The sequence below is a fragment of the Solea senegalensis genome, linkage group LG18 (assembly GCF_019176455.1).
Source record: "Solea senegalensis isolate Sse05_10M linkage group LG18, IFAPA_SoseM_1, whole genome shotgun sequence".
NCBI classification, from domain to species: Eukaryota; Metazoa; Chordata; class Actinopteri; order Pleuronectiformes; family Soleidae; genus Solea; species Solea senegalensis.
Genome location: NC_058041.1, coordinates 17,591,556 through 17,619,166, shown reverse-complemented (window position 1 = coordinate 17,619,166; position 27,611 = coordinate 17,591,556). Strand labels below are relative to the sequence as shown.

Genomic DNA, 27,611 nt, shown 5'->3' with positions numbered 1-27,611 from the left:
TTGTCCAGTTCTGATCAGATGTTAATTCCAGATTTGATAATCGAGAACGAGATAATCCTGTCTCCACTGAGTGTGGAGTGGCTCAGTGGTTAAGACCCTACCTTGTGTACCAAAGACATCATGGTCGCAAGTTCGATTCCACCCCCTGGCTAATTGTACTTGATTCCATTGTAAGTCGCTTTGGATAAAAGCTTCTGCTAAATGACATGTAATGTAAAGTGTAGTTTCCAGGCAGACCTGGCAGCCATAGAGTTTCCTACCGCTATGATAATTCCAGTTTTCCCTCATTTACTACCATAAAAAAATATCCCTCCACTCCGGGCCCCCCGTGGACTGGAAGTCACTGCCGCTGTGTGTTTTTAATCCTGTCAGATTACCCCCCCCCACCCACCTCCTCTCCTCATTCTCCCGGGAGTTTGGACATCCTAACCATGTCGTCTTACAAACCACAATAAACTTTAATGACACAGAGTGTGGAGGAAGGCCGAGTCCCCCGCTGCGGTGGAAATGGAGACACAAAGCTGAAATTGGAAGACGTAAAAAAAAAACGGAGAGAAAAGAAAAGGTAGAGCGCTTGTTTTTTCCTTCTTTTGCCGCGTGCAGCAAACTTGTTCCACTCTCATTTCCGCTGAGTAAAGTCGACCCCTTGCCGCGCGTTAAGCCGTTAACATAAACTCCCCCCTTTTAAAAAGGACCATTAAACATTTAGACCATTATGTTTGTTTGTTTCTGCAACTTCAAAGCAAAATAAAAAATGTTAGAAAAAAGAAGGGGGGTGGGGTTTAGCTCCAGGACAGATCATCACAGCTGTGGATGGAGACTGTGATGCTAAAGTTCGGAAGAGGAGGATCTTCCAAAGATCTGCTGCTGTAAATACACAACATGGAGTGTTTGATTAGAACATTTTAACGAATTATCCTCCGTCGTCGTATAACAGAGCTAACACTCTGAAGTCTTACAGTATGACGAGCAACGAGAGATTAAAGACAAAGATAAAGAAAGGGTCAAAAACTTAGCGGGACAAATTGGACGCTCTTAATTGACCGTAGATGGACTGGCAATGATTGAATGTCCCAGGATTGATCAGTTTAATCATCATCATTGCATCCATGAAGTATGACGTATTTATCCGACTGATCTTGGAGAAAGTCGACAAACTAATATCAATACTATCTGTATTACTTAAAGACTGGAGAATATCTCCTAATGTCTCAAACTAAGAGCAAGATAAAACTGGATTAAACTCAGCAACTGGTCTGCGACATGTTTGCCTCCAGTGGAGCGCTCGAGAAGGAAACAGGAGCTTGTCAAGTATCTAATGAATTCAGAAGAACAGAGCTGAATGTTTTAAGTGAGGTCCAATATGTCGATGCTAATTTTCTTCACAGACTTTGGTGAGGGAAATTTGGAAAGTTGGTTAAAGATAAATCAGTAAACTTAAGGTAGACTTTAGCAAAACTACCACTTTAAAATTACTACGATAACTACTTACTACGAGTTATTATAGATTTTAATAATGGTTAAATGATAATGACAGCCTTTCCTTTCACATTTCACATCGAGCTATATAATTCAAAGAAATTAATACTTACATTATACTTTGTGAGGGGATCGACAGATGGGGCTAAACCCCGGGTTACATGGATCCTGTTTGACTTCCTTGAAGAACCAGCCCTGGTTTCAGTCCCCAGAGTTCTGTTACTAATGGTTCTGGTTTTCTTAAGTTTCAAATTTTTTTGCCATGAATTTTTATATGGATGGTTTCATCCCAAAGTTCAGTCCAGAAATAGCCACAAAGAAACACATCGCTACGAAATGTGAGCTGCTTGGACACATAAATAACAAAGCTGGTGAATTCTCGTAAATGGGGAAAACTTTTATTTTGGTAAGAAATGCTGTGTGTTTAACCCTTTAAAAAAACAAAATTATCACAGACTTTACATCCCGTCATGCATTGTGAAATTTCACAGACGTTGAACTGAAATAGTTTTTGTCTATCACATTTCTATAAATCAAGTGTCACAGAGACACTTTGTTGCCATTTGTTTCACCCTCAGGTGTTTAATTAGTTTCCCCCGTTCACACCACTGCCACCAATTCTTTTTTCCTTTAACCCAATCCCTGGATGCACTTTTAACAGCACATTAATGTGTTAACATTCGCTGTGAGCTGCAGACGATTTAATCACAAGGCAGCACGGGACTCTGCACGTTAGCAGCGTGTGAAGCCGGTGACTTGTACTCCACAAGTCACCGGCTTCTCACGCGGCTGGCGAACGAACGAAACCCTGAGAAAGAAAAGAAAGACAGAGTTTTGTGTGAGAGCAGGTGAGACGATGAAACATCACCCAGGAAACTCGCTCTGAATAATACATTCATGGATTTGTGGCTCGACAGCAGGCGCATCATGATATCATGTCAGCGGGATCACCGAGTCCAGCTGCAGGGGAATTTTTCAAAAATGAAATCCGTCCACCATTTTGCACTTCACGCGAAAAACAGCACAGTGAATAATCACTGCAGAAACCTCTTCTGATGGAGGGGAAAATATGAGGTTTGGCTCAATGTTATAATCTAAAACTCCCAATCCCAAAGCCAGAATCTAAATTTAAACCCGGAGCATTAATGCAGAGATAGTGATAGTGATGGTGTGAGCATGAGGAGGTGTGGAAAATCCTTTCTGCTATTCTTTTTTTATCTTCCTCACTTTACTGCACGTGTGCCTCAGATCAACACCTTCAACTTCAAAGACTTGAAAAGTGTAGAAATGATTATTTGGAGACGTTAAAAAGATGAGGGTTTTCTCGATAGAGACGCACTGTTTATTTGGGTGCAATTTAACACGGATTTAGTCTCGGGTTCCTCGGAGGATAAATCTAGTAGATTATTGATTTTAAACCAAGAATAATTTAAGTGTAAGTAGTGCTGTATCACCGAATGAGTAGGCAGGCCTAACAATTATCACATGTGCTTCATATTTAAGATTTAAACTTGAGATTGCCTGAGTACTTTCCATTTAATGTGGAAAATTGTTTACCACATGTCATCATTTGTGGAAATTAGCGTTTGGCTACAACAAAAGTGCACGTTTGGGGGGAATTAACACGGATTTAGTCTCAGGAGAATCAGAGGTTTAATACAAGTGCGGTGAACAGATGATCAATTTACACCAGTGTCCATCACGTTTAGTTTCTTTTGCACCATACTCGCCTTGTAATAGTGTCCTGGAATGTGTGAAGTATCAGGTTCAAATCTTGTAGTGTCTGCATGTAAAGCCAAGTATCGTTCCAAAATGATCAGCCACGACCGTTCCATTCTTTTCAACATACTTTTGAACCGGCCAGTGTGTTCAAACCGAGGTTAGGAACCTGAAAAAGTGGTGGTTCTTAGCTGGAACCCAACAAATAGTGGTTCTTCTGGGTTGTGAAGATGAGTGGAAAGTGGAGGAAGTCGGAGATTCTGCCTCACGGGGAGTAACGTCCTTCCACTCTGGTTCCTCTTAGGTTCCTCTTAAACTGTGTCTGTCTGAAAGCAGCAGGAGACACCTTTAAGAACATCCAAGCATCACCTACTATTCGATTTCCATGATGTTTCTCCTTCATAAACACCTTAGTCAGAAGAAAATCCCCATGTCCTTCCTCTCTTTGCTCCATGTTCCCCCACCACTTCCTCCTCCTCCTTCTCCAGGATCGTTGCATTTGTGATTCCGCTGCCAGGAGAGAATGCCTCTGCCGGGCCGCCAGCTTGTATATCCCTGACCATTAACAACATGACAGGAGGAGTTAGCTTGACTGGCATGTTTATCGTTCTGTCGACCAGGCCGTGCTAATGAGGCCTTCATGCTGCACTCGGCCGGGAGGATTACCCAGCCATCACGGGACAAGCGCAAACAAGAGCGACTGTCACTGACCATTTCAGGGAGAAGGAGAGACTCAGACTCTCACCCACACATGGACACTGGACTCTCTCAGCTTCCACTTCATCTCAGGAGTTAGAAAAGTTGTCGTTATAGTTTTTTTATCCATAACAAGGTGGTAGAATGTCAGTTTCTGGAGAATGGAAAACAAAATATTGGCATAACACAATTGATATTTTAATAATGTAGTAACTTGAAAAGCCACACAGCAGCAGCACACGGCGGCTTTGCTGAAAAGGTTCCAGTAACTGCAGGTAAACAGTGAAAAGATTTGCATTTTAATATTAACTCAATCTTACTTAAGTGTAAAAGCAATTGACTTGGAAGAATTCTGTGAAAGAACGTTTGCAGACTAAAGTGACGTTGATTTATGTCTCATTCACTCATTCAGAAATCAGAATCAAGGCCAAGTGTTCATCTGAACGTCGTTGAAGGTTTCAAGACATTTCTAAAATAGCCGGTGGAAATCAGAGGAGAGTGAATGTCATGTTCTCTTAAATTGCACAAAAGTGGTTTTTTTTGTCCATTTATTGAAATCAGTGTCTGGGTTCTTTATCTGAAAGTAACTGCAGTGTTTTGTTGCCAACAGTGTGAAGTGCTGAGTGGTCAACGGTGTCCACTTTGATGACTAGTTTGTAAAGACTCAATTTAAATCTGCAATTCAGCGTATTTTATGTAGACAAGTGGATAAAGTAGTAGTTTCCTGTAGTCAGGACGCTTCAGACTGACATTTATCTCCTATAATTCCAAATAAATCGTGGTCAAAATGGCTGGAAATGTCCTTAAGTCTGAGTTTAGCTTTAGCCTATGTTCATGTGTTAACACGCTAGCTCATTAGCCAGCAATTTGTGTTGCTCTATCTCACAGAAGCTAACTATGTAACTAGCTAAATAATGTTATTATATTAGCAATTGCTAAACTTGTTTTAGATGGGCAGATGCATAGAATATGTATTTACTAGCTCCAAAATACGTTTGCAAAGTGATCTCCAGACAGTTATATTAAGTGCAATTGCTAACAGCCCAGCTAACAGCTTGTGTCAGGGGTGTGTCTTTGTGTACTAGCTAAACAAGTTTTTGCTCTACTTTTGCATTTCTAAATATGTTTAATTTTCTCCATTTAGTCAGCTAACTACTGTGACTAGTTAAGCTTCTGTCGCTAATTGTAGCTAGCTGGCTATATTTGGTAGCATCAACTATAGTTTCATATTTTTTTTAGCTTATAGTTAGCTTTTTTGCAGTATCTTAACAAGTATTTGCACCACCTACATGTAACATGTAGCTTACAGTTAGCTACCTGGCTAAATTTGTTGGCAGCTGCTATGCTTTTTAGCTTTAGAAGGGCAGAGGCATGCATTTGTCTACATTTCTGTTTGGAAAAATATGACACTTGAGACACATTCTTTTTTAAATTTCTGTTTTTGTTATGTTTTCCAAAGGTAATTGTAGCTATGCGTTAGCACCATTATTTGTATTAGCTAAATAAGTAGCTTTCTCCATGTTGTTGTTGTAGCTAACAGTTAGCTAACTGTCTTAGCTGTTGCTAAGAACGTTAGCTTTGCTAAATAAATAATAGATAAATTGATTTTGTATGTTTATGAAATGTACTCCAGCAAAACTATGATAGCGAACACACCACCCTTTGTTCCCTTTTCTCTTCAGCTGTCATGTTTCATTTTCTCCAGATTGTACTTGAAGGCAGCGTCAACGCCGCTCACAAACTGTAACCCTCAATTAATACAGACGCTCTCATTCATTCCAGACCTTGATCTCCCTCCCTCCCTCCCACACAGATGCATTAACACGTTTGCATCCTCAGAGACGTTCAAGTACCTGTGACACACACACACTCACAGGCGCCTAGTGATTTATGGTCTGTTCTGCTAATCGTCAGCAGCACCAGTGTTAGCCCCATTAGCGGTAACGCTACAGCTGATAAAAAGGGGGCTATTGATGAACTGTGGTAATGAGGCGACTGTGGCTGCAGGTGATAAAAAGTCTCACTCTGACACCACTGTGTTTGTGTGTGAGTGTGTTTAAAAACAAATATCCACCTTTATTTGTGAAGAAACGGTCTTTCAGTTTGATAAAATATCAGTAAAATTAACAATCACATATTTGTTGTGCGACTTTGACACGATAGACAAAATCCAAAATTTTGCATTAAATACAATTCTCTGACCATGATCCAACTTCTTGGGGGCTAGCTAACTAACGTGAATAGTTAAGTTTATGTAGCTAATCGTAGCTAGTTGGCTATATTTGGTAGCATTAACTAAGCTTTTTTTTAGCTTACCCCCCTCAATGATGAGAATGCAGCAAGAAACGGTAAACCTTGGACACACACAACGCTGTGGCCAAAGGTTTCCACAGCAAAGCCAACAAAAAGGATAAAAGGCAAAGTCCACATTTTCAAATGTGACTTAATGAGACTCATGTACACGTGAGCACAAACACACACACACACACACACACACAAAGCCTTGCGCTGGTTTTTGTTTCATTAAACAGGCTCAGGCTCGCAGAGACACGGCCTTAATGAAACGTCTTTATCCTGTCAACTGGATACGGATGAAATGTTAGAGTAATAGTCTTTGGGAAACGGGACGGAACTAGAGACACACACACACACACACAGGCAGCCTCTCACTCACAGTCTCCACAGACGCTGTCTGTATCTGTACATCCATTTCTTTGGACGAGTGTCTAGAGAAGTATAAAAAAAAAAAGTGCCTTCCTTTTTTGCAACTGCTGATGTGAACATTTGCCCGCAAAGGGAGGGAGGGAGTGAGGGTGAGGGAGGGTGAGAGTGTGAGTGCTAACAGCTCGGGGGATAAATGCTTACTTAAGCAGGTGGATGAGAAAACAACGTCTTAATGATAATGAATGTGTAAGAGCAGCGTCACAGGAGCTGTCATATTCTGCTCGCTCTCAATTTGAAACGCTGCAGGTTCCATCTTGTTTGCTCGTGTGTGTGTGTGTGTGGTGGGGGGCGGGGGTGCGTGGGGAGGGGGGGACGGGGACATTTTGTTGCATCTGTGAACAGAAGGAGATGTGCTTTACATGTAAGCTCTGGACAGGGACCAGATGCACTGCATTTATAACAGAAATAAAGTGATTGTTGTCCGTGTGGAGGCTGCTGCGTGACACACACACACACACAGTATATCTACAGTGTTTCATCGGGGAAAAGAAAAAGGTGCTAAAGCTATAAATGAACAGGGACGGCAGTGCAGAGACACTCAGAGGACAGGACGGACACTTTAAAAGGGAGAGTTCAGGTTTTTCTGAAGTGTGGTTGCTTGTTAAAGCTTATTAAAGATTTTTTATAATAACTAAAAATAACATTTACACCACTAACCACTGTTAGACAGAGGATTCTGACAGGAAATTGAAGTTTGTTAACCGCTCACTCTCTCACACCAAACCCATAGAGAAATTTAGCATCAGCGATTTTAGCTGTTGTTTATCCCCTGCCGCCTCCATCAGTGACTTCATATGTCTTATTTTGTAAATTTGGTGTTTGAAAACCTTTATTCAGATTTACCTCAGTGACACAAAGTGACCACACGAGGCAGCAGTAGACCAGCAGCTCATGCAAGCTAAAATCCCTGATTTTCTCTATGGGGTCTGGTGCAGTGAGAGCAACAAATGGCTCACCTAATAAAATCTGCAATTACTTAAGTCTACGATATCTTTAAGAACATGTTCACATCTTTATCTCACTGTTAGACAGACTTTACCGACAGGAAATTGAAGTTTGTAAAAAGCTAAACTTTAACAGTGATATAAAGACATGAACATGTGCTTCACATAACATGTGCTATTTCCTTCACTTGCACCCAGATAAAACACAACAAACAAAAAGACAAAGTTATGTGCTCACTTTTAAAGAAAAACGGCAACTACACTTGCGTAAAATTAGCTGAAACACGAGGCTAGTTTAACGCATGGAAAGTGCGGAGTCCATTAGAGTCTATAATAATGATTATGTTCATTAGGACGAGGCTGCAGAGACGGGAGCGGAGCCTCGGTAATTACTGCTGCACAGGACAACAACAGGACATCAGTGGGGACGACGTCTCCAGCTGAGACAATCACAGCGAAGAATAAGATGAGGACACAAAACTGGGTCAGAAGCCAGGAATGAGACTGCTGTGAGAATTTGTCAGGGTTGTAATTATTATTTAATTTAACCAAAAAAGCTGCAGTTAGACACATTTTACAGGGTGTTATGTGTATATCTTATATAATGTGCATACAACACATATTTTTTCAGTTATTAATGAACGTTAACTACTCAAAACAACATATGGTCGCACAGGAGAGGCAGTAGAAAAATTATGTTATTGTAATAGTATGTTCAAAAGTGTGTCTTCCTGATCTTTGGGGTCAAACGTGGGTTTGAAAAACAACACATAATAATGATTGTCAGATTAATTTCATTTATGAGGCACTAAATAAAAGTGCATTAACTACACGCTAACACAGGTAACACATGCATTCATGCTAATGTATGTAAATAAGTGGTGCATTAATGTGTAGGCAGTAAAGTACAGTCATTTATTGAAGCGCAATGTTTCTCAACATGGGGGTTTAGTCCTGCCAGTGGGTCACTGGATTAATCTGAAGGGCCATGAGCAGAAAATACATCAAACTTTTACTGTTGTTCATTTAAATTAATTTTTACAGCGTTTTCTTCATTCTCCATTCTTCTTTTCCACACAGACGACACACTCATTGTCACAATCTTTCTGGAATGATAGATCGGAGCAATTTTAAAAAAATAACTCGCTTAAAATCCCATAATATTGCAATTATGTCGCAGAAAACCAACTCAAATGAACAATTTAATTTGAGAGAGTCCTCAAATCCCTTTGTACCAAGTGCAAAAACAGTTAAATTATGATATTGTGAAACTGAAGCTCTGCAGTTTTATCTTTTAAAATAGTAAAGATTGTTATCTACGGTGTTAAAATCTGTCCAATTTTCATGTTTTGGCAAAAAAAAAAAAAAAACCCAAAGGGCCATCATTAATCTTTAACACAGTTTGAAGAAAGTAAGCTGAAACAAGGCTGTGAAACAAAACCAAACCTAAGCCACACAGGAGTGAACACATGAAACAGCATAACAACAACAATGAGGACATGGCTGGGTTGCGAATTCTGGATCCTGCACCTGTGGCAGTGAGGGTTAAAAGTGAACAGTGGAGTTTGAACGTCCTCACAACACGAGACAGATCTTCTGACGTTAAGTTGAGTAGAAACATCTTTTAACATCTAACTCAACTACACCCCCGCTGGTGGATGTCGTTATTGCAGTTACAGTAACTTGTGTGTTTTGATGTTTCGGCTCCCGTTAATGAGAAACTTCACTCCTCCCACTTTTTTTTTCTGTGGCGTTGGCGTCGTTAATGAACGAGTGAATGTCGGATGTAAATATCCACAGACTCCTGCTCCAACCTTCACCGCAACCCTGAACTCTAATAAGCCCACAGAGACGACCCAGCATGCACCTCTCACAGTTCACCGAGGCGACCGCATAATTAGTCTGCACACACACACACACACATACTGAGGACCGAGACAATGACGAGGCAGGATTTGGTTTCACGGGTCCAAAGCAGCAGAAACATAAACAACAACTGACATTTTCCTAAAAGCTCCGAGGTAAAATCTTAACAGTTTGACTAAATGCATTTAATTTGAACATTAGCGAATGTTGATGCCTTTATTTTCCTGTAGATTATCATGTTTCTTTAAAATATTCACTCTTTAAACACTTCATGGTGCAACTTCAGGTTAGTTTTCCACTCATTTTCTAACGGTTTGAATCACACATTGTAGATTTCACAGCCTGTAGCCACATTTCTACTCTTGCTATGATTATTTTTTGTGTATATGAAAAGGTCACAATAAACAAAGCCAGACAAATTTAAGAATTACTCAGGTGAACTTCTAAAGAAACTACAAGAATGTGGAAATTAGAAGTGCAACTTTGGACTTTATTTTTTTATTTTTTTTATTAATAAGTTATGTCAGTTAAGCAAAGTTTCCAGCAAGTGGAATGTTTGGTTCGTTGCAGTACATATTTTTTGGTGTTTCCATTAGTAATAGAACCAAAATAACCACGGAAATAAGCTGATTGGGCGGAAATGTCACTGAAGAACAGAACAGAAACTAACAAACCAGATCCATAAAGGTAAAACCTTGAACATTTTCCGCCACAAACCGAGCAGAAAAGAAGATCTGCTGGACATCTTAAGATTCTGTTCTCAGTCGAAACGCAGGCCTGAACCAGGACTTCTTTACTATTCCAGACTGAACCGTACCATGATGGAAACACAGCATTAGCTTAATTCTCACTTCTATTATCACCTAAATAACCCAGTCTTACATCCACTTTATGCTTTTTATTAAATCTATAAATAAAATCTATTTTACCAAAAAACACTAACAGATGATAAAAATCTTATCTTGGTGAGGAACAGAAGAAAATAAAACTAAAACTAAGAATTTGTGGCAACATAAAAATGTAACTAAATCATCCAATTCACTTTAATTCCCTAGATTTGCTCATTTAATAATTTTTCATTATTCTTTTCTACGCAGACGACACACTCATCGTCACAACATTTCTGGAACGATCAGAGCTATTTAAATAATAACTCACAAAATATCGCAGCTATAGCACAGAAAGACAAACTGGAGCTCTGCAGTTTTATCTCTTAAAATAGTTCTTGTTTGTATTTTATGATTTATGTCTTTGTGGACGTTAAATCTTCACCCTAATTTAAGATGTGGCGCGAGACGATGTAGAGATTGTTATCCTCGGTGTCTCATTTTCATGTTTTGGCAAATAAAACAAAAAAAAACAACCCAAAACACAAAAGTGCCATCATTAATCTTTAACACACTTTGAAGAAAAGAAGCTGAAACGAGGCTGAGAAACAAAAGCCCTCCCACCCTCACTTGCCCTTTTCACTTCCACAGATATACGTCCACCTCGTCCGACGTGTGCGAAAGGCCACGCCATACGTCTCTGTCCACTTTTACAGCTCGCCAATAAGAAATGAAAGTGGCTCTAACGCTCGTGAGCAGCCTAAGTGAAATATAGGAGCGTCACAGCTATATGGACACGTGTGTGTGTGTGTGTGTTATTGACAGAGCTGCTCGTGCCTCCGTCGGCTGTGACTGATGTCCTGCGCCACTCTCCTCGCATTCAGGAATCTATCAACGGCTAATAATTATGTGTACATTTTACAACAAGGGTCTGGGGTTTTAATGGATTGGTTTGGCTCTCGCTGCCATTCCCGTTCTGCTCATGGATTTCCTGACGTTTTCTGTGAAGGATCCTGCGTCAGAAGAGGTCTCACTCTGTCTGTCTGTCTGTCTGTCTCACTCTCTCACTCAGTCTCTGATTCAGCGTAAACGCTGACCCGGTGCATTTTTAATGTCTCTCTCTGTGGTCCTCACACGGTCAGAGAGAGATTAAGCTGCTGTTTATCACGCGCCGTGTTTTTGTAAATCGTACATTACAGTAAATCTCAGGACGTCTATCAATAGAAGCAAGGAACATCCATCTGTCTGACTTTTAATTGCATAAATGTCTCTCAAACTTGGCAGGTGACTCAGTTACTCGGGTGCACCGGTGCCAATTTTGTTGTTCTTGGCAGGATTTTAGAACAACTGGCAGCCATAATGTTTGTATTACTCCCTCCTTATTCTCTTTCAATTCCGTCCTCTACGATAGCAAATGCAAAAGATATCGGTAGAAATGTGACAGATATTGTATTTCTCTACTAAAGAGTGACTGTGAGGAGTGTAGGAATTCATTTTGGTGTTCCTCAAGGCTCACTTCTTGGTCCGCCCCCTTTTTTTTTAGCAACTTCATTTCTTTAGACTCTTTCATTTCATTGTTACCAAACCCTTTATGCAATATAGAGATGCTAACATTGTTTGTGTAATGATCAGGCGTCCAATACTTTTGTCCAAACGTATTCAGGTTCTAGCCTTTTTAGGTTTAACATAATTCATGATCGGCATGTTCCTGAGCCTATATCTATTTACTTTTCAACTTTTACTGTACTTCAGTGATGTCGGCAACGATACGTCATTTTTTTAATCCAACATGTGCCTATTTTTTACTGTTATCCAAATGACGTCAAATTTGAAGTTTTTTTAAAACCCATTATTTTCTCTTTGGCAGTTTATGACGTTGGCTTTTACTATTTTTATAGTTTTATTGCCCTCACTTTTTTTGTTTGGCATGTCAGTATTGTCTATATAGTGCATTATAAATAACATTGGATTGGAAGTGACCCATTGGACAAGATATGCGATTAAGAGAGACAGTCAAACAGACGCTTATATTTCAATTTTTCCTTGATGATTTCGTCACCATTTTAAAACCTGTCTGCTACCTTTAAATCCAAAAATCTGAGACTTTGTGGACACGTTCAGCCGTGAGCGGACACTTACACTCACCTCAGCTCTGACTCTGTGTGTAAAATTAAACTTGTGTCGTTTCATGGTCGGTGTCGACCGTTTCTGTTCCAATCGCTTTGCAAAAACCATCCAGACTTGATCCTTCACTGAGCAGAGGACAGGGAACAGATCCACTGTAGATACAGTGTGTGTGTGTGTGTGTGTGAGACCTTGGTCACACATCACTGAGTCACTCCGTAATAAAAAAAGCTTTGCTCGATGATCCTGCTGAAGGTGAGAGTTTTTCCACTTCACTCTGACTTTATCACGAGTGACAAAAGCTGCTGCGCCACTCTCTCATTATTACTTCACTTTATTACACGTTATTATTTTTTTTATTTCTTATGTTTCACGTCTTTTTTGTCGTCAAATCATTAAGGCTGAAATCTGAAAATGTCACTCATGATTCTCCTGCTGGTAATTGTCCTTAAAGAAATAAAAAAATATTACTCAAAATAATGAAAAATACGCCCCCGGCCAGATGTTGTTTGGTTCAAAATCTTCTTCAAAATTAGCAGATGATTAATTTGTCCCTAAAAAAAAGAAAAGAGAACACCATGTAATTTATTTTGGTATTTATGTGAAAATTACACTTTATTATTATTACTTTCATTGTTTTAACTTATCATGAATTGACAGTTTAACAGTTTAGGTTTAATTTTAACTGTTTAAAATATAAATCATACATATTAATGTTCTTTTATACTGTTTTATATTTGGAGCAGTGTGGTGAATATTTATGTGGAGTGAGATAGAATTTGTGTTCATTTTAAGTGTTTTCTTTAAAAAATATAAAACATGTACTTGGGTATTTTTCATCTAGACAAAATCATAAAATCATACATTTTAATCATAAAATCAGCTCCTAATTCCTTAGATTGTGAATGAGGATGTTAGTCAATCCTTTATTTAAGACGATTCAAAACTCAGATTAAAAATATTCCCCAAAGAGACAAACACTTTAATCTTGACGGTACTGTAACTGCCAATTTAGATTCAAATTGATTTAAATTAAAGGGTTAGGGTTTGGAATTTATAAACTACCTAAGAATCATGTGGTTGAACTGAAGTTAAAATTGATGACAGTTTACCTATTACAAAATGTAATTATCTGTGTTTAATAAAACTTAGTATTGGTGTCATGTTTTACAGTATATGAGTCACATGTTAGTCCTTACTGGACAAAAGTGTGTCAAACACAGTAAAAGTCGCACTAAAATCCTTTTAAATCGTTTTAAAATCCTAGTTTTCTAGAAACTGGAAAGCGGTTTCTCTGTGAAATCAACTTTAAAGTAGCTCAGGAGCTGATGAGACTGTTTTCTCTTCCTCTCGCTCGATGCTGAGCTCAGATTGTTGACTCACTCGTGTTTGTTAAGTCCTGAACGACGACAGGATCTGCAGTGAACACATGTTCTCTGTGGAAAAGCGTGAAACGAGCGCAACATCGTCACATTGGACGTGTTTGACTTCACGCTGAGCCGCGGCCGCTTTTTCCTCTGAATCATTTGTGAATTTGCATATTTTCAAATCATCTCTGCTTTTGTTGGAAAATCTGGGCCGAAATTATCTGCAGTTCCTGAGAGTTCAGCCTCAGGCTCCTGCTGTGGTTTCTGCTGCTTATTCTGCTGTGTCTGCTTGTTCTCCTGTTTCTGCTGCTTCTTCTGTTTCCTCTGCTGTTTTTGTTTCTTCTCGTTTCTGCTTGTTCTTCTTCTGCTGCTGTTTCTTCTTCTGCTTCTTCTGCTGCTTCTGCTTCTATTTCTTCTGAGTCTGTTTCTTCTTCTGCTTCTGCTGCTTATTCTGCTGCTTCTTCTGTGTCTTCTGCTGCTGTTTCTTCTGTTTCTACTGCTGTTTCTACTGCTGTTTCTTCTGCTGTTTCTTCTGCTTCTTATTCTGCTGCTTCTGTTTCTTCTGCTTCTGTTTCTTCTGGATGTTCTGAGCTGGAGTCGACTCTGATAAGCCTTTTTCACTTCTGATCCTGAGCAGGAATTGAGTTCCTGGCCGCGGTGGCCGTGCGTGGCTGTGATGCCTATCACTCCCACAGCGCTGACAGTGTGAGACACATCCTGTCCTCTCAGGCTTCTTCGACACGTGTTACAGCAGATTTGACTCCTCTCCGCTCTCCTCGTCGCAGCAGATTAGTTTCTCTCGCTGAGCTTCTTGATTCTCATCTCATGTGTGAGAACCAGGACGGACGATGATGTTGGGAAACGTACGGGGAAAATGTCGCGAAAGAAAGAACATTGTTTCTAAAATTAGAGACGAGGAGAGTGAGCGATGGACTCAGGATTGATGAAGAGCGTCGTCCATCCGTGGAATAATGTGACGCTGTAGATTTAAGCGTCCGCAGGTGTCGTCCATCACGTCCACGCGACACAGAAGGTGTCGTCTTAATAGAGTTAATGCTCGCCGCCGCGGTGGATAACGTATATCTGTCGCCGTCCGTCAATAATTCCTCGTCGTAACCTTTTGCCGTCGCGTAAATCAGTGATGTTCAGACGTCATCTGAACATCGGTCTCCTCCAGACTTCTCCTGTCGCGACGATGATCATGTTTGTCAATTTCAGACGTATTAGTGTTTTTGTTTACTGACTTTATTGTGTGCAGTTTTTTTAATTTAGAAAATGAACAAACTGCTGTGGCTATTGGGAATTCTGTGATTTATGTAATGAATGTGGGTCAGTGGCTCAGTGGTTCAGACCGGTACCCAAAGACATCATGGTCGCAAGTTCGACTCCACCCCTGGCTGATTGTACTCAATTCCATTGTAAATCGCTTTGGATGAAAGAGTCTAGTAAATGACATGTAATGTAATGTATGTTTCGTTGTTATGGTGATGTTATAAATGTCTGTCTGTCTTTCCGCACTTGTACTTGCCAACATGACCAACAGAGGCCGCCACATGCTTGTTGCGTGAATGTGGTGAAATCTGCCATCTGTGATTGCGTTTGTTATTTGCTGTTTTTGCTGCTGTAAAAGTGAAAATGTCCTCATTGTCGGACGATTATCCTATCTAGTCCAGGTCTGGTCTGGCCCAGTCTTTTCTTGTCTTATCTAGTGAGGTCCGGGCTGGTCTAGTCTTGTCTTGTCCGCTTCAGTCCAGTCTTCTCTTGTCTTGTTCTCTCTTCTCTTGTCTGGTTTGGTCTGGTCCAGTCTTTTCTTGTCCGGTTCGGTCCAGTCTGGTCCAGTCTGGTCTTCTCTTCTCTTCTCTTCTCTTCTCTTCTCTTCTCTTCTCTTCTCTTGTCCAATCTTGTCTTGTCTGGTCCGGTCTAGCCTTTCCTGGTCTAATCTTGTATGCATGTGTTATTTCTATATATATATATATATATATATATATATATCTCTTTCCTGTGTATTTTCTTCCTTTTCTATTATCAGAACAGAACAGAACAGTAGCATATTCTGGGATGTAACCATGTAAAACTGGTTCATATAAACACTTTATCACATCTGTTTGAATCTGTGTGAAAACAAAGAACGACCATAAAAAATACCGGAACTTAAATCACTGATAAAAGGTTTGAAATGTAAGAAGATAATCACAAACACACCGTCATCAGGTTCTGTCACATTGCTGATAACGCGTCACCTGCTCGACCTTGTGACCTTTTATCTCCTCCCTGCACTCGTTCATCCTCTTGTCTTTTGTGTGCGTGTGTGTTTTTCAGTGCCGTCGTTCTGGGGCCTGGTCAACTCCGCCTGGAACATGTGTTCGGTCGGGAAGCGGCAGTCGCCGGTCAACATCGAGACCAGCCACATGATCTTTGACCCCTTCCTCAAGCCCATAAAGCTGAACACTGGCGGACGCAAGGTAAGACGACACAAAGACGCCTCCTGCTGTCCGCGCGTCATGGATTTGCAGCTTTTGTTGAGTCTCTTTCCTGTTGTCGACGCCGCTGGTTGCTTCCAGGAGATATTGCACCTTGTGCTCTGGTGTTTGTCACCGTTGTGTTGTTTGTTGTTTTTGGCCTTTGTCCTCTGATAAGGTGATCGATGCCTTTGGACGCTGGGACAATGCAAGCTATTTGTCTAACAAGCACTTTCCCGGAGATAAAATAGAACGCGGGACAATACGGGGCATTCACGGGCGCACAATGGTTACGCTCCGGCGCATGAAGAATTATAACTGGATCTTAAAGGCTTCACGGTGGAAAATCCTGCGGCCTCGCGGCGGATTAGTCAAGCACGGTGTTTATTATTTCCTCCACGTCATCCGGGCGCTGTGTGCATCAGGAATCCATGCCACCCTGCGCCATATGACGGCAGTTAATTGGAAATCCTGCACAGATGGGGCTGCCTTAAAAAACTGTATATTCATGTTGTGATTAGTTCATGTTTACATCGTAGCAGTGAGCACAGGATTAGCCCCGGGCCTCGGGTATAGGAGGTGTAGCAACTGTAAGGTACAGATGTCCTCGTGTTTTCATCCACGTCGCTGCGATTTCTCAACCCTTTTTTTTTGTTCTTGCTGTTTAACACGGAGCCAAGAGACATTTTTTAATTGGTAGTGCAGGTTTTTTCTTTTTTTGCTGTGAGGTAGAGACATAGTTTCTGACTTTGAGAGAACAAGCAGAGAAACGTCTGCAATAACAGAAGGCTCGCCTCATAAAATGCACACCTGCTTAATTGTAACATCTTTAGAATGTGTTCTGCATCATATCAGGCGATTACACAGATGTTTTTAGACTGAAAACTGACATTTCTGTTGCTCTGGAAAACTCTCACTATCCTGTACCAAACCCCATAGAGAAAATGAGTGATTTTAACATCATAGCAAAGAGGAGTTGTTGATCCACTGCTGCCTCCATCACTAAGTTTAAATGTGTTATTTTGTCAAATAAGCATTTTAAAATCTTTGTTTCGATTTACCTCAGTGGCAGAAACTGACCACACGAGGCAGCAGTAGACCAACAGCTTCTGTGTTCCCGCGAGCTAAAATCACAGATTTTCTCTGTGGGGTTTGGTGTGGGAGAGTGAGTGGTTTACAAACTTCATTTTTCCGGACAGAAATGTTTCTTAGTGATGAGATAAAGCTGGGGATGGAGATTTTATTTGGTGAGACTATTGTTCAGTGGCTTTCTTGGCTTCCTTAGCTTGCCTCTCTCCATATTTTAGGCACAGGGGGCGCTCATCGCGCACTCGGCTGACATTAACTATGTGCCAGTGCCTCACACAGTCTCATGTATGATAGCTCTGCCTGTGTCATTTGCTGTGACACAACCCTGTGCATCTAATGAGCTCCACCAGGTGTCCAAAATAATACTCTGTCATAAATATTTCTGTACAAAATGTTTCGTCCCAACAGTTAATCCGAACGGCTCCCACTATCCCGGACTCTAAAATAAACTCTGTGTCCGTGTTTGCACAGATGTCGGTGCTCGGGCTCCTCACTGAGGAAGAGGAGAGGCCAGTCATTTAAAAATGAATTATTGATCCGTCCTCACTCCGAGGTTATAATAGAACGCGACTGGAAACATGTGATTTGAATTGTGCCTCTTGTTTCTTTCTCTGTGGCGTCATTTCTGCCCCTAACAGTAATGATAATAATAATAGTTAGAGGAAAAGGTTTAAAAGTGTTTCTTTGTGTGAAGGTTTTTCCCACTGCTGCTTCAAGGACTCCATTTTGTGAGCGGCTACCGCTGCGATGTTTCCACAATAAGGACATCACTCACTGTGGCACACTTTTATTGCTACTGGGATGAATCATAATGACAATACAATACAAAAAAAAAGATAGAGACCCAAAGTGTAGATGTTCCACCTTGAAACTTTTCCCCATACGAACAGCAGCTTCTGTTCTTGTCCTCAGAAAATTCAAATTGTGACATTTTTCATTGGGATTATTATTGTTAACTGTTTAAAAATGATGAAAAAAAATCTGAATTTCAACTGATTAATTCTGATTAATACCAGCATCCAGTTATACCCACAGGTTGGGTAAAGTTTTCCATTAATGCATTAAAAACATTAATTGTTAACTATTTAAAAAAGTGTTGTTGTTTTTTAGCACTTTACAGCAGGGGGTCTCAGTCACAAATGACCCTAGGAGTCACTTAGCTTTTAGTCCGGTCAGTAGGGGGCAGTAAAGTGAAGAAAAATTCCAACTTTTTGGAGAAAAAGCAGCTGTTCAGTAGTGTTGGGTGATATGAAAATTAAAATGACATCACAATATTCTGTCATGAAATCACAATAATAGTATTTGTGACAGTATTTCACAGAATTTCAAAAGAAAAGTGTGTGTGTGTGTGTTGATATGGAACGATATAGATAAAACCTTATTTATGATGCAAAATTAATCTGCTCTCCTTTAAGTGGCGGGCCATATGAAATGGATTGGAGGGGCCGTGTGTGGTCCACAGGCCGCAAGTTTGAAACCTTGACTCGCTGCTGTTTAATTAGATTCCTGCATTTTGAACAACTTGTTACACTCAAGAAACCATAAAAAAAAAAAGAATAGTCTATATTAGTGTTGGTAGAAAAAGTGTCAGGCCTAAACTTGAGCCTTGAGGAACACCACAGTTCAACTAATAGTGTTTAAATGAATTTTCATCAGACCAAAAGTGCTAATAATCGCAGTAAAACATGACGGTTAAAATTAGTGTCAGTTTGAGCCTTGAGGAACACCACCAGACCAGAAGTAGCAGAAGTAGCACTTCCTACACTGCAAAAATAATCAGAGGACCTACATTTATGTTTCTTGCGTGACCCAAGACTTTTGCGAGACCTCTTGATTCGGTCAAATGAAGCGGGGAGTCAGTGGAGTCGTTAAAAATGAGCTCCACACCCTACTGTACCTTTATCGCACTGACTTGGACATTGTTGAATTTGGGTAAAAGTTCTGCTTTAATCCAAACCAAAACCAGATAAAAAAAACAACCCATAATCTCCTCAGTGGAGGTACAAAAAAAAAAAAAGACCACAGCGTCCTCTAAAACCATCACATTAAAAGCCATGCAGAGCAAATCCAACTTTGTCTTTTGTCTCTGTGGAAAGTTTCCCTCTCCTCTGTTATTCTCCCCCTCTCTCTCCCTCCCTCCCTCCCTCTCTCGCTGTGATGGCCTAAATGTAATCTGTTGTGTCTCCATCTCTCGGAGCACCTGAGCTGTCAGCTCCTGACCACCGAGCTGGCTTCACCTTGTCACTGCTGATTCATCCGCGCTCCGTCTCTGCCTGTTTGGCAGCCAGTCAGCCTTGGCCGAGCGAGGGAAAGAGCTTCCGCTTCGACTCACCGTCGCTCTCTCATCACACACACACACACACACACACACACACACACACACGGACGGTTTAAGGCCACTTACTGACCAAGAGGAAGTAAAAGATTACCACACACTCGTAAAAAAAAGAAACACAGTGGGATGAACTCTCTGTCTTTAATAGATCTTTTGTGCTGCTCCGTTCTGCGGCTAATGAATAGTTAAAGGAAATTTAATTGACCTCTAAAGAGAAATTTTAATTAACGGTGGAGAGACAAAGCGAAGCTGCGCGCGGTGGATCAGAGGCATCTTAGTTATTAAAAAAAGGCATTAATTGAATATTTACTCTGCCATAGATAAGGTGCAATTACTTGAAGAGGATGTGGGTTTTTTTTGGGGTGGTTTTTTTTAATGAATCTAATCACTTTGGACGAGTGGAGGTGAGAGGAACGCGGAGCAGGATTTAGACGTTTCATTCCCTCTGAAAAACGCACAGGGATTCTATTAGCCGCTGTGAAATCTGTGGTTTTCCTCACACTGTCGGCGACGCAGAAGCTCCTTCACGCTTTTGTTCTCTCGCCCGCTTTGAAGTCAAAAGACGTGTGCAGCAAAGCGTCGGCGCGACATCAGTGCCAGGTGGTGGAATCCATAAAGAAAGAAACAGAGAGAGGAGGAGGTTGTGTGGGTATTTACTGGTGACACATCCTTTAAGTGGAATTCTCAGTCGAGCAGAAGTCGTGCTTCTTTTTAAAGCTTTAATCATTTTTCTGCTGCTTAAACGAGCTGCGAGCTCTTTCTCTTTCTTCCTTTGTGGAAACGTGTCTGAGCAGATCGTTGACATCGGTTTCTGCTGCGTCTCTTGATCCCGATCAATCAGATAAGAAGAATCGAGGAAGCCGGGAGAGTTTGTCTGAATGTGAGTGTTGTGTATACTGGCAGCTCTGAATCTGCCTAATTACAGGGATTTTTTTAGCTCTTGGACGGCAGCTGTACTTCCACTCCACAGGGGAACCACCACATTTTTGGAGCTCGACGTCCAATAAGATACCGCCGACCGGTCCCTGTTTGCATCCTGATGCTAACGTCCTGTGTGTTTGACAGCAGGTGTTTGGTATCTCTGCCAGTGTGTGTGTGTTGTGTGGTCCAGGTAGCATCACTGCAGATGTTTGCAGGTACACACACACATTCACCTGGACACAAAGATAAGAGTTCTCTCGGGTTCTCTGGCTCTGGAGTTAGATTTGTGAGAGTGTTTAAAGCCGGGGTAGGCAACATGTTTGTGTTGTTATTGTGTTATTATTTCGAATAACCTGACAGCTCAAGGTAAATGGAGTTAACTGAAAGGGACTTATTTTCTCGTCGTCCTTCTCACAATGACAGATTTTGATGTCCGAGGGCAGTTCTGATAGTGAAAAAGAGAGAGGGCGCTGTCTCTATTGGCTGCTCTACTGAGTAGCAGCTGCATGTACACCATTTTGTGGGAATGTCAAGAACAACACTGAAGAAAAAAACAAGAAAAGAAGTCTTAGTGTCTATTATGATTATTATTACTATTGGTGTTAGTTAAAAAAGTAGAGGGCCTAAACTTGAGCCTTGAGGAACAACACAATTCAACTAATAGTGTGTAGAATACTTTTTTTCTTAAAGTGCCAATGATCGCATTAAAACGTGTGACCCGAGTGATGTGTGCGAGTCTATCTGTGCTCATGTGGTGGGAGCAGCTTAAGAGTAATCCCAAAATATTAGTACTTTAGCAACCTAAAATAGTCAACACTCAACCATGCGGTGACTACAGCTTTAAGTGCACATTTAAGACAGTTAGCTTGATGCTAACCATCTAACTTCTATTTTAGTAGTAGTAACACTTCCAGCACTGCAAAAAAACACACAAAATAATCAATTTTAAAAAGTTGGAAGACCTACACTTCAGTCATGAGGAACACCATAATTCCAGTTTTTGTTTATTTTTGGATGATTATAAAAGAAACAAAGGCAATATGGGCGGAGCCTGTCAGATTTAAGGAAGTTGCTTTGCCTCATTATTCATTTATGTTTGTCCACGCCCATCTGGTGGGAGGATCTTAAGGACAGCACTGTATTTTTTGAGGCAGAATTTTGCATATTTGACATCTCTCGATCATGTTTCAGAGAACTGGGGCAAAATCCTTAACCTAAAGTTGTCTTTCAAAATTCCTTTTGGCTCATTCATGTTTCAGAGAATCCATGATAGTTTCCTAACCTAAAGTTGGCAGCCTTCTCGCTTTACTCACGTAGCTGTTTTGCCTTCCCGCCATGTCTCCACAGACACAAAAACAAAACCCAGAGAGAGTTGTGTGGAGCTGATATTGTGTGAACTAATTTGTTTATATTTAAAAAACACACACTACAAGGAAATTGAATTTTAAAACTTAAGGCTTGAAATTTAGATTAGAAACTTTTGTTCAAAGTACGGATCCCTCAGAGCTTTGGTTGACACTGGATGATTTTCGCAGACGTCTGTTACATTTAAAGCAGATTTCTGAGAGAAATTAATTTAAATGTTGGTCTTTTTTCACTTTTTCTTTCACACTCACGAAGCAAACATGAAACCGACCATCTGTCCGGTGTCATCTGCTCACCGCGGCTCAGTATGTGGTCAAAAAACGTTTCACTTTTCATGGATTTCTGCACACAGACACAAAATCTGAACGCACCGACATGTCGAGGTCGTCCGGGGCCACCGTACCCCGGCCCTCTCCTTCTGTCCTCCGACCAGCACCTCGTGTCTCCCTCTCACCTCGTCCCTCTGTGTCTCTGTGTCTCTGCTGTAATTGAGATTCAGGCCCACAGATGAATCTGCCATGCATTCCTGGCTCCGACGTCTCAGCCTGGCGTCCAGCGCTGTGTGTGGAGCAGGAGGCGGCGGAGCAGTCCCTTGTCTTCGAGACTGCGCCATCGCCGAGGCAATTAGTGCGATCTCCCGGCCCGAGCTGGAAGGGGGTCGCTGTCAGATGATGGTAATTGTGGTTTTTAAATGCGCCGGGGTCCGCTCTCTCTTTTGTAATGCCGCGACAAACGCGACGGATCAGCCAACCCAAGCTCGTGTCTAATTAATCTGAAGCCCACATTTGCATAATTGAATATTTGCATCCTGTGCCGCTCGCGTTTCACGACTCGTGCTCGTCGGTCAGTCAGTCAGTCTGGCCGTCCACTCTTTTGTGTACGGCTGCAAAAAATAATTTCTACACAACGTGAATATGAATGTGATTCTGCAACAGAAGTTACCTACATGAGTCAGCCGTGACACACGTTTGGCAACAAAAACTCCTTTGTGATATTTCATTACTGTATGTTTATTCATCCATCTGTCCATACTGTCTTGGAAGGGTCAGCTGTTTTTTTTGCAAAAATGTCTTTTCTTATAACCATGAGGATAGATATTTGTTTACTGTATATCGTCATTATTAAAGATTTAATATGAATCTCTGCACCTTAATAAGGGATTTTTTTGTTACCTGGTTGAATTATCCTTGTATCACTGTGGAGTTTGGTATTTTATTCTAATATTTCATATTTTATTGTAATATTTTGTATTTTGTTGTATAGCTTTGCTTTTGTTTCATATTTTGGAATTATTTGATCTTCATTGTAATCATATCAACTAAAAAAAAACATCAAAACATCAAATAGGGGACCTACACTTGAGCCTTGAGGAACACCATAATTTGAGTTGCAGTTTTTAGACATCAATATGGGCGGAGCCTGTCAGAATTGAGAAAATTCAGTGATCATCTGGTGGGAGGGGCTTAGGGACAAAGATCCTACAAGCAGAAAAGGTTAGACATGGAGCATTAGCTCGATGCTAACTCCATCTATTACAACATTGCTAACAACTTCCTAAGCAACTTCACTCTGCTGTGCAGTGGCTGTCTCTACGACACCGTAATCTGATTATTATTGGTAATGAGAATAAGTCAGTCACATTGAAAATCATTGTTACATTTGTATTAATTATTATTATTAGTGATTTTCAGAAGTAAAACAAGGCACACAGTCAATGTCAAAACAGCAATATGTGAAAATTAAATGGAAAACGAACATAGAAAATGGGACCTCATTAAATGTAAATCAATGAAATTTTAAAAACAAGTTAACTACCATATCCAACATAAGATTATAAGAGGACATTTGCAATATTTAGCAGCAGAATTAATAAGCATACACCTTAAAACACCAGGAAGAAAAAGAAAATACTGTATTCAGTATTCAGTAAATGTAGCAATAAAATGGTAGAACATGTATACTAAAAACTATGTATTACATATAATATTATATATTAATAGTACTGTATTTGAAGGCATGAATCCCAACAATAAATAAATAAAATCCACTTCCTCGTGTACAGTTTTGCGTTAATTTCCTGGTCCATCATGTAAACACTTCCTCCTCCGTCTCAAATATATGGATCATTTTTAACCTCTGCTCTTAACTTAAGAATCAGAATGAAAGTGTGGATTGTTTTGTTTGAATCCTCTCAGATAAACTGTGTTTCCTCCCAGGTTGAGTTCAGCCTGTGTGTGTTTGTTGTCCTGCTCAGGTGTTTTTGGATCAGCTCAGGTGTTTGCTGGTAGACTGAAGCAGTAAATGAGTGCTGTGTGTTTCCTGGCTACAGCAGCAGCAGCAGCAGCAGCAGCATGATTCACGAGGAAATGGGTCAGAGTCTGCTGCAGTCTAACACACACACACACACACACACACACACACAGAAACTGCACAACGTGATCCATGCAACCGTGGCCATCTTTATTTTACAATCAGCTCCCGGTGGATTTTTCTGTGATTGGCTCCAAGCAAATATTTCAAGCTCTATGACGGAACATGGTGGGAGGTGAAATCAGGTCTCAGAGACTCATGTGGTCTTGGCTGCAGACTCGGTCTGGTCTGCTCAGTGAAAAGTTTTCCGTCTGATTGATCCTCGTCTCAGGAGAGAGTGACGCAGCGTGTGGTCACACGTCATGGCTGTCAGCTTTTTAACTCACACACGGAAATCTTTTGATGGAGTTTTTTAACTTTGGCTTTTAGAGACATCAAATCAGATTTGATCTTTCTGACCAACTGTTTACATTATATTTTACAAGCGATCAGATCTGCATGTGTCCATATTGACATTGTCCAATCCCGTCTTCTACATGGATTTCTATAGTAAAAGGCCACGCCCCCAGAACAACAAGTAGTCTAAACAGATTAGCTAAAATGCACAACAGAACTCTGACTGTGACTGTTTCTCTCTCAAATGGCAAACTTTCTTCTGATTTTTGAACTATTGTCTTCCACTGTGTCGATTTACACCCGTCTCTTCAGATCTACATCTGATCTACTTCAGATCTACATCAGAGGACACTTTGAAATCCTAGCTGAGTGACCGAGACGTTAAGATTGAAACATATTTGTAAAAATCTGATCAGAATCTCATTTGAAAAACCACCTCCGTATGTGGTTTGAATCAGTTTTGGAAAAATCTGATCTTATGTGTTTTTTAGCTGTTCACACTGACGAGAAAAAATCAAGCTAGATACAATCTGGATATACTTAAAAATCTTATTTGTGCTGCATTCTAATCACGGTCGAAGTCTCTGAATTGGCTTCAGATTCAGGACCACACTGTTATAAACAGAAAGATTTGCTTACTTCCATTTAATTTCACTGTGGAGATTAATTCAATTCAACACTGTATATATTTAGTAGGGCAGTAGCGATACACTAATCTCACAATACGATACGATACACGATATTCAGCTCACAATACGATATATATCACGATATTCAGCCAACGATACGATTCGATTCGATACGATTCCATCATTTTCTGAAAGATTTTAAAGGGACAGTGTGATTTTAGTGACATGTTGTGAGTGTTCCATTGACTTGGGTTGAATGAATGAAAACTGAAAGCATCATTACACAATATGAAATATGAAATAGCAAATTTACTCAATTTACTTTTATCTCTATGTTATTATTAATAATATTCAGCTATGTGAAGACACTGATCATGTTAATGATTTCTCATAATAAATATCAACAATGATTTAACAAGATAGTAAATGGATAAATATCAATATGCCACGCTTCTTTTCGATATTTTACTATACTATATAATATACTATACTATAATTGTTTCACCTTTTTGGATGAAATCAACGGTATTCTGTTCCTCGGGTCCCCTCCAAAGGCCGTGAGCTGTTGGATTATGAATTTTTTCCATTTTTCCCATTTTTTTCGCCCCTCGAAAAACCCAAGTGGCTCTGGTTCTTAGGACCAGGCAGAGCGCCGCTCTGTGTAATAAACTGTGTAATTGTATTTGTTTTTTAGCTCTGTGGCTAATCTTCCAATAGTCCACATTGAATTAAAAAAAATCAGCTTCAACAAATCATTATTATTCATTAAGGTTTAAGTCTCCTGTGTGTTTAGAATTTTGCAGCAACACTGTTTGATATGGTTCTCAGGAGGTGGTGCAGACCAAAATGGAGCAAACAAAAGAGTCAAATGTTGGTTTAAAGTTAATCAGAGAACCAGAAACATGATTTTATCATCAGATAATATCTTACAAGTTTCTATACACTGTAAAGTTCTATATACTCCTTTAAAAAACTTAACTTAAAAACAACTTTTGACATCAGTGTATGTTTTCACTTCTATAATGTATGTGTGAATGCAGAAACATCATAATTTTAGTGAGCTGTGGATCCAGTTTACTGTTAAGAAACAAATTCACACACGTGCGATTCTAGTAGAATATTAAGTTATTTTTTTGTGATAGTTGATGGACATTAGCGAGTCCTACCTGATTCCACGAGTCACTGGCTTCATGTTAATTCCTCTGAATCTTACCTGAGTGAGATCTGTGGGTCTGAAGCGACCACGTCAGGCTGTGGTTTAATTAATGAGGTCAAATCCAGTTCCGCTGGGACTCTGCGAGTCTCTGCTGCTTCTGATAAAGACGGATTATTTAACTCTAACAAGATCACTAGACTTCCCAGGATTTAAGCATGCAAGTCAGTAATGAGAGAGAGGTTAACCAGCGGGCTCTGTCACACCAAGCTCACACCAGGGAAACTCTACATGTCTGTTCTGGAGATGAGGAATCACCTCAACTCAGTTTAAGACAGCAGAAGAAGAAAGATGTAGGTAGGAAGCACTGCAACAAAACCTGAAATTGCTAATAATTGCAACAGAGATTGAAAAATAAACACAGATTCTGAATTTAAATTGGAAAAATTCAGCTTTAGTTGATCAGGTGATTTAAAGGTTAGATTAGGCCAGAGATTATAACTACACATCATGATGACACACCAAACTAATCAATCAACCAACCTACCAACCAACCAACCAACCAACCAATTTACTGACTAACAATAATTAATAACAATATTGAACAATAACCGACCAACCAGCTATCAACTGAACAACCAATCAGTCAACAACCAACAACAAATTAACAAGCAAATCAACAATAAACCAAACAACTAACCAATAACCAAGCAAGTAAATGACTAACAGTACTCACTAACAATTATGAACAATGACTAACCAACCAACCGACAGTCAAGCAAACAATCAGCCAACCAACCAGCTATCAACTGGTCAACAAATCAGTCAACCAACGTTTAACCAAATACCCAAAAACCAACCAACATTTAACTAACCAAGAAACTGACTACCAATAATGAACAATAATCAACCAATCAACAAACCAAGTGACTAACAATGAACCAACAATGGGTAGAAATCAACCATCTAACGACCAATTAACCAAACAACAATGCAACCGTCACTGAATGAAATAACCAACAATCTCTGGAGTAAAAGTCAAATTAAAAAGCAGAAGATAAAAATGTGTTGTTTTTTTTCTTATTATTATAATTTTAATGTTTTAGTTTCACTTCATTATATTTGTTTTCTTCTTCCTCTTATTTTCTCCAGGTGGATTAAAACCCTGGACTCTGTGGGTCTGAAGTTATCAGTTCATAATTTCTTTA

At 40.1% G+C, this 27,611-nt stretch overlaps 1 protein-coding gene across 1 annotated transcript in view; it reads left to right on the top strand.

Annotated features, from left to right (window-relative positions):
- Positions 1-27,611, top strand: part of ca10a (carbonic anhydrase Xa) — a gene marked incomplete at its 5' end in the record, with an annotated part of 186,142 nt that overhangs the window by 51,996 nt on the left and 106,535 nt on the right. The window contains one exon of the mRNA XM_044014491.1: positions 16,066-16,208. Within this exon, the coding sequence (XP_043870426.1) occupies positions 16,066-16,208 (143 nt within the window). The remainder of the gene's footprint in view (positions 1-16,065; positions 16,209-27,611) is intronic.